The sequence below is a fragment of the Orycteropus afer genome, unplaced genomic scaffold (assembly GCF_000298275.1).
Source record: "Orycteropus afer afer isolate SDZICR_OR568_19922 unplaced genomic scaffold, OryAfe1.0 scaffold00217, whole genome shotgun sequence".
In the NCBI taxonomy this organism is placed as follows: Eukaryota; Metazoa; Chordata; class Mammalia; order Tubulidentata; family Orycteropodidae; genus Orycteropus; species Orycteropus afer.
In genome coordinates, this window is record NW_006921804.1 from 1591728 (window position 1) to 1601547 (window position 9820).

The 9820-nt window shown below is 41.9% G+C and overlaps 1 protein-coding gene across 1 annotated transcript in view; it reads left to right on the plus strand.

Moving 5' to 3' along the window:
- The window catches only part of CCT3 (chaperonin containing TCP1 subunit 3), a 31391-nt gene extending 24569 nt beyond the window's left edge, over window positions 1-6822 (plus strand). Inside the window, exons 6-12 of the mRNA XM_007948606.1 lie at window positions 409-558; window positions 1506-1638; window positions 1811-1892; window positions 4497-4677; window positions 5193-5438; window positions 5756-5887; window positions 6718-6822. Of these exons, the coding sequence (XP_007946797.1) occupies window positions 409-558; window positions 1506-1638; window positions 1811-1892; window positions 4497-4677; window positions 5193-5438; window positions 5756-5887; window positions 6718-6822 (1029 nt within the window). The remainder of the gene's footprint in view (window positions 1-408; window positions 559-1505; window positions 1639-1810; window positions 1893-4496; window positions 4678-5192; window positions 5439-5755; window positions 5888-6717) is intronic.
- Window positions 6823-9820: the final 2998 nt, after the last annotated feature.

Consider the following 9820-nt stretch of genomic DNA (forward strand, 5'->3'; position numbering starts at 1 on the left):
TGAGGGAAATGTTTAACTCACATGCCTGTACTTTGTTTGGCTGGAAACCACAGTTGTGGGTTCAATTCCAGACTTGAAGGGCAGCTAGGGGCCATAGTCTCAGTGGTTACACCAGGCTCCATTGGACCAGCAAACCTGGTCCTGTGGGCATATTTTTAAGGAAGTAGAAAAGATCTGAGCCCTTTTTTTAAATCTATAAAATTACTGAATTTCTTTGGGTCTCAGCTGACCTTCAAATTGGATGTCATGGTCCAAGATTGGTTGCTTCCTAGAGGGGGAAAATGTGATTACAACAATACTTGTGTGTTTGAGCTTCAGAGAAGAAAAGTATATGAAAAATAAACACAGGAAGATTGAGAAATTCTCTCTTCTAGGTTAGGATTCAAGTGGGTCTCTTTTTTTGTTTAGATACCTGGGGGCATCATTGAAGATTCATGTGTCTTACGTGGAGTCATGATTAACAAGGATGTGACCCATCCACGAATGCGGCGCTATATCAAGAACCCTCGCATTGTGCTGCTGGATTCTTCTCTGGAATACAAGAAAGGAGAAAGTCAGGTGAGATACTTGGCTCTGTTCCTTAAAGTTGCCATATGAATCTGACTCCTTATATGGCAAAGTAAGTAAATGTATGTTAATTATATGCCTGTTCTGCCAATTCTCTTTACATACGTTACCTCTGCGTCTTACAACCCTTTGAGATAGTTGGTATTGACTCCATTTTACAGGTGAGAAATCTGAAGCTCTGAACACAAATCAGGATTTGAACCCAGCTCTGATTGGTTTCAATTCCACACCACCATGCCACCCTCCCTAGTGCATCAGGAGAATGTAGGATAGAAGTTAATTTAGTTTGAAGTGCTAAAGGAGAATTTCCAGAGGGCAGGAAGCTCACAGGCTTCGTCCTCAGATAAAACAAAGTAATTGATTCTTAGAACAAGGATTAAGGAGTCCTGGTGGCAGTGATTAAGTACTTGGCTGCTAACTGAAAGGTCAGTGGTTCAAATGCACCATCTGTTCCTGGGAGAAAGGTCTTGGTAATCTGTTCCTGTAAAGATGATGGCCTAGGAATCTCTGTGTGGCAGTTCTAATCTGTCCTGTAAGGTGAGTCAGAATCAACTTGATGGCACCAACAACAAACAAGGATTGGGAACAAGAATCAAAGAACTTAATTTGCAGGAAGAATTAAGATCTAGAGGTGCCAAATGTGCTGGCAGGACAGAGATAACACTGAATTGGGTGGCCAGAGACCTTTCTGGGCCAAATCTCCAGTAATTGGCTTGTGACTTGAGTTCTAGTTGCTTTATGATATGGAGGAATTAAACTAGATGATAGCTAGGTCTAAAGTGGATTATAGAAGTGTGAGGTCATGGCTTAATATTATTCTGATTTGCTGGGATTTGTGAGAGAACTGGGTAGAGGGAGTGTAGTAGTTGGAATGAACTTGAGGATCTTCACCAGTCTTATGAATTTATATATCAGAGCTACTTTTCTTTACCACGCAGACTGACATTGAGATCACACGAGAGGAAGACTTTACCCGAATCCTCCAAATGGAAGAAGAATATATCCAGCAGCTCTGTGAAGACATTATCCAACTGAAGCCTGACGTTGTCATCACAGAAAAGGGCATCTCAGGTACGATCCATTCATTCTTCCAACCTACCTTTGAGGTAAAAGAAGATGGGAGAGTTTTTTTTCCACATTGGAATAGTCTGAAATAAATGTGTGATGGACGTTGAGGATAAAACCAGGCCAGACCCCAGAGCTCCTAACTTCCAGCTTGACACTTCTACTCTTGGGTTTGCAGATTTAGCTCAGCACTACCTCATGCGGGCCAATATTACAGCCATTCGCAGAGTCCGGAAGACAGACAATAATCGCATCGCTAGGTGAGTAGGACAGGGTGAAATAACTCATGTGTTACCATTTTATAGTTGTATAGTAAATTATTACCTCAAAAGATATAACAAAGGATACAACCAGCTAGATCAGTCACAAGTGGAGATAACTGGGGCTTAGCTATCTGCCTTCCTGCCTTCCTCAAGCCCTTTAGCCAACAAAATAATCCACTGCTGAGTCTTTTTTATATTGAAGGAGCCCTAGTAGCGCAGTGCCTAAGGCATGTGACTGCTAACGAGAACATTAGTGGTTTAAACCCACCAGCCACTCCACAGAAGCAAGACTGGGCAATCTACTTCTGTAGAAGTAAAGATTTACTGCTTCATAAACCCAGTGGGGGTCATTGTGAGTCAGATGGCAGTGGGTTCGGTTTTTTGTTTTGTTTTAACCAAGTGTGTGCAGCTTGTGCTTGGACATTTGTGATCACTACCTTGGTAGGTGTCTATTACATTTCTAAATTACTATTTGTAAAAGAGTTCTTTATTATCATCATGATGATTCTGAGTGGACTCTGGATCATTAAGGCTTTATTTCCCTTCATGTGGTTTCCAGAATAGTCTGTGTCAGTTAACTGGCTCAGAATATAGGAGGAATCTGTTTTCTTGATTTGAATCCTTGCCTGTTACTCACGCAACTTCAGATTGCATTGCTACACCCATACGATGCCTTGTCAGATACCATCCTTGTGTGTGTGTGTGTGTGTGCGCGCGCGCGCGCGCGCACGTGGTGAAAATATATATACAAGAAAACATTCACCAATTCAGCAATTTCTACATGCAGGCTTACAATGGACATATTGTAGATTTGGTTCCAGACCACAGCAATAAAGCAAATACTGCAATAAAGGAAGTCACATGATTTTTTTGTTTTTCCAGTGTGTATAAAGATTATGTTTACACTATATTGTAGTCTTGTGTGCAGTAGCATTTTGAAAAAGTCCGAAATACCATGAAAACTATCAAAATGTGACACAGACACGCTGCTGTTGGAAAAACGGCATCAGTAGACTTGCTCAATGAAGGGTTGCCGCAAACTTTCAATTTTTGTTGTGTTTTTTTAAACAGCATCTGCAAAGCACAGTAAAGTAAACAGCAGTAAAGCAAGGTGTGCCTTTATGTAATTCAGTGGCTTTGATTATACTCATATTGCATAACCATTATTGCTATGCTTTTTCAAATTATTTTATCACAATAAATTCAGTGCCGCCTAAGTAAACCACACCCTCCTATAAATCAAAATTCATTGCCATTGAGTCAGTTCCTGACTCTTGGTGTCCCCGTGTGTAACCACTCACTCACTGCTGTTGAGTTGATTCTGACTCATAACGACCGCCATTGGGTTTCTGAGGCAGTAAATCTTTATGGCAATAGATTGCCCCGTTTTTCTTTCATGGAGGTGGATTTGAACTGCCAGCCTTCTGTTTAGCAGTCAAATGCTTTAGGCACTGTGCCTCAAAAGCTCCTTGTGTAACCACTAGTATATTATAATATGATATTTGCTTATTTTATATAAGTGACTGATTTCATTCAATGTATATTATTTTCAGGGTTCATCCACATTGTGGCAATCAACCATTTTTAATGTTAGTTTTTGACGTTTCACAAATCCAAATTGAATATTACACTTCTCTTTGGAGTGATTATGAACACATACATTTGTATAGTTGATCGTGTAATACCTATGACTGGTGGTGAGCTCTGGTGGCATAGTGCCTAAGCCCTTTGATTGCTAACCAGAAGGCTGGTGGATCAAACCTGCTAGCTACTCCTCAGAAGGAAGACTGGGCAATTTACTTTCATAGAGATTTAAAAAACAAAAACCTCACTGCCATCAAGGTAACTTTGACTCATAACAATCCCTCCTTGGATGGGTTTGAACCACCAGCCTTCTGGTTAGCAGATGCTTTAGGCACTATCACCTTGGAAACCCAAGGAAGGGTCGCTCTGAGTCAGAATCTACTCGATGGCAGTGAGTTTGGTTTTTGGTTTGGGGGGCGTGCACAAATAAGAAATTTTAGTCCTAATTCATTAAAATTGAATCATATACGTACTTAGATATTTGATCACCTTCCTTCTTGCTTGACCTTTGCATCTTCTTTAGTACAGCCCTCTTACTGGCTTTGACACCTGACTGGGCAGTATTGTGGTGGTGGTGGTGTTATGTGCCGTCGAGTCGGACTTGACTCATAGCAACCCCCCTTGGGTTTCCAAGGCAGTATCACTACGGAAGTAGATTGCCCCATCTTTCTTCCGAGGAACGGCTGGTGGGTTTGAACCACCAGCTTTCTGGTTAGTAGTCAGTGGCTTAAGACTGGGCAGTATAGGGCAGGCTGTATCAGCCACATAAAGTATGTGTGGGTATAGTAGTTGAATTAGGTGTATACACCTTTATTAATAAAGCCATATTTGTATAAGGGAACTTTCCCTGTATAAGTTTTTGGGGTTTTTTTAAACCAGGTAGCCAAGACCTCTCAAGGAACATAGAAATATTTGTGGCAGCTAGTTTTGCCCCTATCTCTAGACGTAGACCCTAGGACAAGGGAGGTGGTACAGTATATAAAAATCATCTGATTCTTCACTCTCCACACCAAATAGAGCCTGTGGGGCCCGGATAGTCAGCCGACCAGAAGAACTGAGAGAAGATGATATTGGGACAGGAGCAGGTCTGTTGGAAATCAAGAAAATTGGAGATGAGTACTTCACATTCATCACTGAGTGTAAAGACCCCAAAGCCTGTACCATTCTCCTCCGTGGAGCCAGCAAAGAAATTCTTTCGGTGAGTCTGCCTTGAAGTATGAAGAGGTCATACTCCTTCTTCAGAGTTCACCAGAGGGCCTAAAATCCTGTTGCCATTTACTATTTAAGTTGGATATGCAGCCACAAATATCTCTATTTCTTCTTTTAAGTTAAAATTGCATGTCTTACTTTTTTCCCCTCAGTAAAGTTAAGTAACTTGTCCAGAGGCACAGCTAATAGAGATTGTTTTTACTATACTGTGCAGTTTCCTAAAGGGCACACCTGGGGAGGCAAGAGGTGCAATAGGATAGGGTATAATTCTAGTATAAGTGATGAAAACCTTGCTTCTGCACACTCTACCCCGACCTCTTATAGTCATGAGTTGTATATTCTTCACAGGTAAATAGTCTTTGCCTTGCCCAGTAGAGGTACCAAGGACCTTTCTTAGTTTCTCTCCTTGGTTTACTAACCCTGGCAGTCAGGAAGTCCTTTGGTGCCTCTGCTTTGTCCCTGAGTCATTGAGCTTTGGCCTCATACTCTATTTGCTTCCCCAAGGAAGTAGAACGCAATCTCCAGGATGCTATGCAAGTGTGTCGCAATGTTCTCCTGGACCCTCAGCTGGTGCCAGGAGGTGGGGCCTCTGAGATGGCTGTGGCCCACGCACTGACGGAAAAATCCAAGGCCATGACTGGTGTGGAGCAGTGGCCATACAGAGCTGTTGCCCAGGCCTTAGAGGTCATTCCTCGTACCCTTATCCAAAACTGTGGGGCCAGTACCATCCGTCTGCTTACCTCCCTTCGGGTGAGTTGCTCTCTGCGCTGTTTCTTTGTTGAGTTAGGGAAAGCTATCTGTGTTTGATCTAAGGAGATGGTTCCTATCTGTCTCTCTGGGTTCTTTTATAATACACTTGTTTCCTTAAAGTTTCTGCTCTCCCCTAATCTTTACTTGTTATCATTACTGTTTTCACTCGGCTCTTACCAATCCTGCTGTCATTGTCATTTCCCCTGTCCCTCCCTTGTCAATCTAGTATTTTGGGTTTAGTTTTTAATCTGATGTTCTCTGCCAGCTTGCTTTTACCCAGTATCCCCTTTAACTGCTTCTGCTTATTTCAACTACAGGCCAAGCACACCCAGGAGAACTGTGAGACTTGGGGTGTGAATGGTGAGACAGGTACTTTGGTGGACATGAAAGAACTTGGCATCTGGGAGCCATTGGCTGTGAAACTACAAACCTATAAAACAGCAGTGGAGGTGAGGCACTTAAGGCATATGCCATGCTAGCTATTTTCACCTTTGCCAGGACAGCATATAGAAGAATGTTTCACTACCCCATGCAGAAACCAGTGTGTTTGATCAAGCCTTTACGGGAAGGAGTATTGAAAGCAAAGTATTCCCCAAAACCAGGGCTTTGAAGAAGTTCAGTCATGGCCCATGGAAACAAGGGCAGCATATGTGTCGCATGTTGCATAGCAACCAGATCTCTTGCTTATTGGATTTTGACCTGAGAAGGTGCTCTGAAGGATAGCGGTGAAAGCATTCAGGTGCTAATCAGAAGGTTCAAACTCATCATCTGTTCGATAGGAGAAAGATGAGGCAGTCTACTTCTGTAAAGATTCATATCCTTGTAAACCCTATGGGGAAGCTTTACTCTGTCCTAAAGGGTTATTATGAGTCATAATTGCTTCAGTGCCAGTGGTTTGGGTTGGGAGGAGAAAGTGGTGACCCTGCTCAAAGATGACAAGGAATTTGGTTGCTATGCAGCACATACACTGCCCTTGTTTCCATTGACCAGGACTGAACTGTTTTGAACTGGCTCAAAGCCCTGCCAAAAATGAGAGTATTCTTGCCAAAGATCTCCCAAGGAATTCTAGCCTCCTTACCTTTGCTCATATAAAAAGCAAGAGTAGCAGTATAAGTTGTATCGCTTGTTTAGGGAGAGCCACATTTTACATTCAAGACTCTAGAAAGGTAGATTTCAGATAAAATGGTAATTTTGGGGGAGGAGCTGAGTGATAAGTCTAAAGGGAAACAATGTCTTTCCCTCCTCTGTTGACCTCTTTGGGCTGTGGTTTTTCTCCTAGACGGCAGTCCTGTTATTGCGGATTGATGACATCGTCTCGGGCCACAAAAAGAAGGGTGATGACCAGAGCCTGCAAGGAGGGGCTCCTGATGCTGGCCAGGAGTGAGTGGTGGGCAGGCAGCCACAGCGCACAGAGCCAGCAGATTCTCCTCCTCCTCTGAGCCGGCATGCCAGGGCCACCATTGTTTGGAAGGGATCAGGTTGAGGGGCAGTCCCCAATCCCTTTCTGTCCCAGCTCAGTTTGCAAAAGGCACTGACATGTAATTCTTCTCTGTTGTAAGCTTTCCATTTAGTTTGCTTCCGATGATTAAATCTAAGTCATTTGAGACTGTTGTTGTGTTTTTCAACCTTGAGTCATATCTCTACCTCCTAACAGAGGGAAGAGACAGAAAACTTTACTGGGGAGAAAGGGAAATGGGAATGAGGTCATTAGTTGTCTTCATTTGCTTTCTTGAAGGGTTGTTCTTTGGGCTTCTCAGTAGATCTTGGTTACGAATACCCTTGTGGGTTTTTTTGTTTGTTTGTTTGTTTTGTTTTGTTTTTAAAGGATATAAAGCTTAAGAGCACCACTTTACATTCATCACCCAAAGAACAGGAGGAACTTGTCCAGACTATGGGTGTTCCTCACTTGTGGTTGTATGTGGAGCAACACCCCCCCCCCCAGTGTGTGGTAGGGCTCAGGCAGTTGTCCTGAGGAAATGAACCTCTTTTGTGTTGTATTTTGTAGCTTTTAGAATCAATCCTTCCTAGATTACCTGGAGTATTTCCTAATGTTCTTTTTGATTCCAAACTGCGTTCTGACTTGGCTGGGTTAATCTTTGCCAAGATTGTGTCAAAGTCAGACCTCTGAGTATCTTGCTAGTAGAAACAAAAGATTTAACGTTCATCTTAGGATTTGTAAAAACAAGGAGGAAAAAATCTGAGTAGAAGCCCTGAGATGTTAGATGCTAAGTGGGGCCAGCCTTTGGTTTCTTTATTGTCATACCTCTTAGCTTCTGGGCCTTCTGCCCTCCCCTTTGTTCTTATGATTCATATATTAAGTGCTGTTTATTTCCTCCCTAACCTAGGGCTTAGTCATTGATTTGAACTGCTAGATAGAGTAATAATAACTAGGACCTGGTGCTTGCTGTGCAGCTGGTGCTGTAATCACTCTGTATATTCATTTAATCTTAACAACCTTATAGGGTAGGTAATACCCATTTTATGATGAGGAATCTAAAACATTGATAAAGCGACTTGTCTAAGGGTTACATGCTGTTAGTGGCACATCCAGAACTCAAATGCAAACAATCTGCTATACTGACACATTGGGTGTGAGATGGGAAAGGGTTTGTGAGGAGACCCTTCCTGCTCTGTTGAACAACTTCAGCTTCCTGCTTAGTCCAGTCTAAAGCCTTCAGCTTTTCTTATACACCAAAACCAAACCCATTTCTGTCAGTTCTTGCTCATAGCTATCCTGTAGGACAGGGTAGAACTGCCTCAGGGTTTCCAAGGCTGTAAATCTCTACAGGAGCGTACTGCCATATCATTCTGTCACTGAGCAGATGATTCCAAACCACTGACTTTTTGTTTAGCAGGTAAGCACTTAACCACCTGTGTCACCAAGGCTCCCTCTTCTTGTACACGGGTTTCTGAAATGAACCCACCTGCCTTTTGCCGAAATCCTTGCCTCTTTACTTGCAGTGTTAATTCCCTCAAAGCTTTAAAGAGAGATGGTTGGTTCTCCCAAAAAAGAAAAAGCTTGAAGAAATCCTTATAAGATCTGAGAAACTAATGGAGGGAGGAAGTTAGTCATACCCTGTGGATTCTTCATCTGTCCTTTACTCTCCTCAGTCCATTATGGTTTCTGTTCTGACAGTTACATGCTTGAATAATTGTACATAGTAGTCTTCTTTGCTGTCATTAAAAGTACCTGCAGCTGTGGCATAGTGCATAAGGCATTTGACTGCTAACCAGGAGGCTGGCGGTTCAACTCACCAGCCACTCCTCGAAAGGAAGATAGAGCAATCTACTTTCGTAGTGATACCGCCTCTGAAATGCAGGGAGGGGTTGCTATGAGTCATGTCCAACCCAGGGGTGGTGAGTTTGGTTTTGTTTTGATGTAGCCTGTAAAGTGAACATAAATACCTGTGAGGAACACATTCTTCAGAACAGTCAACTATAGGAGACCACAAGGACAACATTTGCCCAAAAACAGTTCAGAAGGCAGGAAGGAGTATGAAAGATGGGCAGATGGAAATGGAACCCAGGGAGGAAGTGGAAAGAGTTCTGTTATACTGAGGGTAGTACAATTAATGTCACAAATAAGATGTATAAATTTTTGAATGGGAAACTACTGTGCTCTAAATTTTCACCCAAAACAGAATAAAATGTTCAAAATAAATAAATGAGAATAATAACAGCATGTACTTTTAAAAAAAAAATTTAACAATTCTTTATATAAACTTATGGACCTATAGAAATTTCACTGCATGATAGATCAATCCATATTCTTAAGTCTAGCTTTCAGTGCTCCTTTGTTCTCAAAAGTGTTCAAAGGCTAACCAGGTCACTTTTCTGCTGTCTTGCGTGAACCCTATATACTAGTCTTAAAGTTATGAACACAGTTTTGCCAATTTCTTGACTTTGTTGGTGGTCCTTTGCACTATAAAACAATATTCAGTCAAATCCTATCATAAAGCAGAATTTTTCATAAGGTGGGAAAGCTTGAAATCCTGATTACTGAAGCCCTCTACTCAGTCAGCCAAGAGTTGTTTTTTCTGCCTTGCCATTTCTCAAGAGTTGATAACTCAGGAGATAAAAGTACTTTTTCTCTTTTTTTTTCATTTTTCTCTTAAGAAAAATGAGGGGACTACTTGACTCTTAAAAGCAAAATAGAATTCTAGACAGCTGAAAATTTAAAAAAAAATACATATCACAGAAGTTAGAGAAAAATAACAATTTGCATGGCTGTCAGCAATAAGACAAGAAAGAGAAATCAGGCGGGGCAAGATGGCGGACTAGGCAGAAGGATTGCACAGACTCTCTTCAACAAAGAAAAGGGAAACCAATTAACACACAGAAGATAATCTTGGACCCGTGAGCCTTGAAGGAAAGGATGCAGA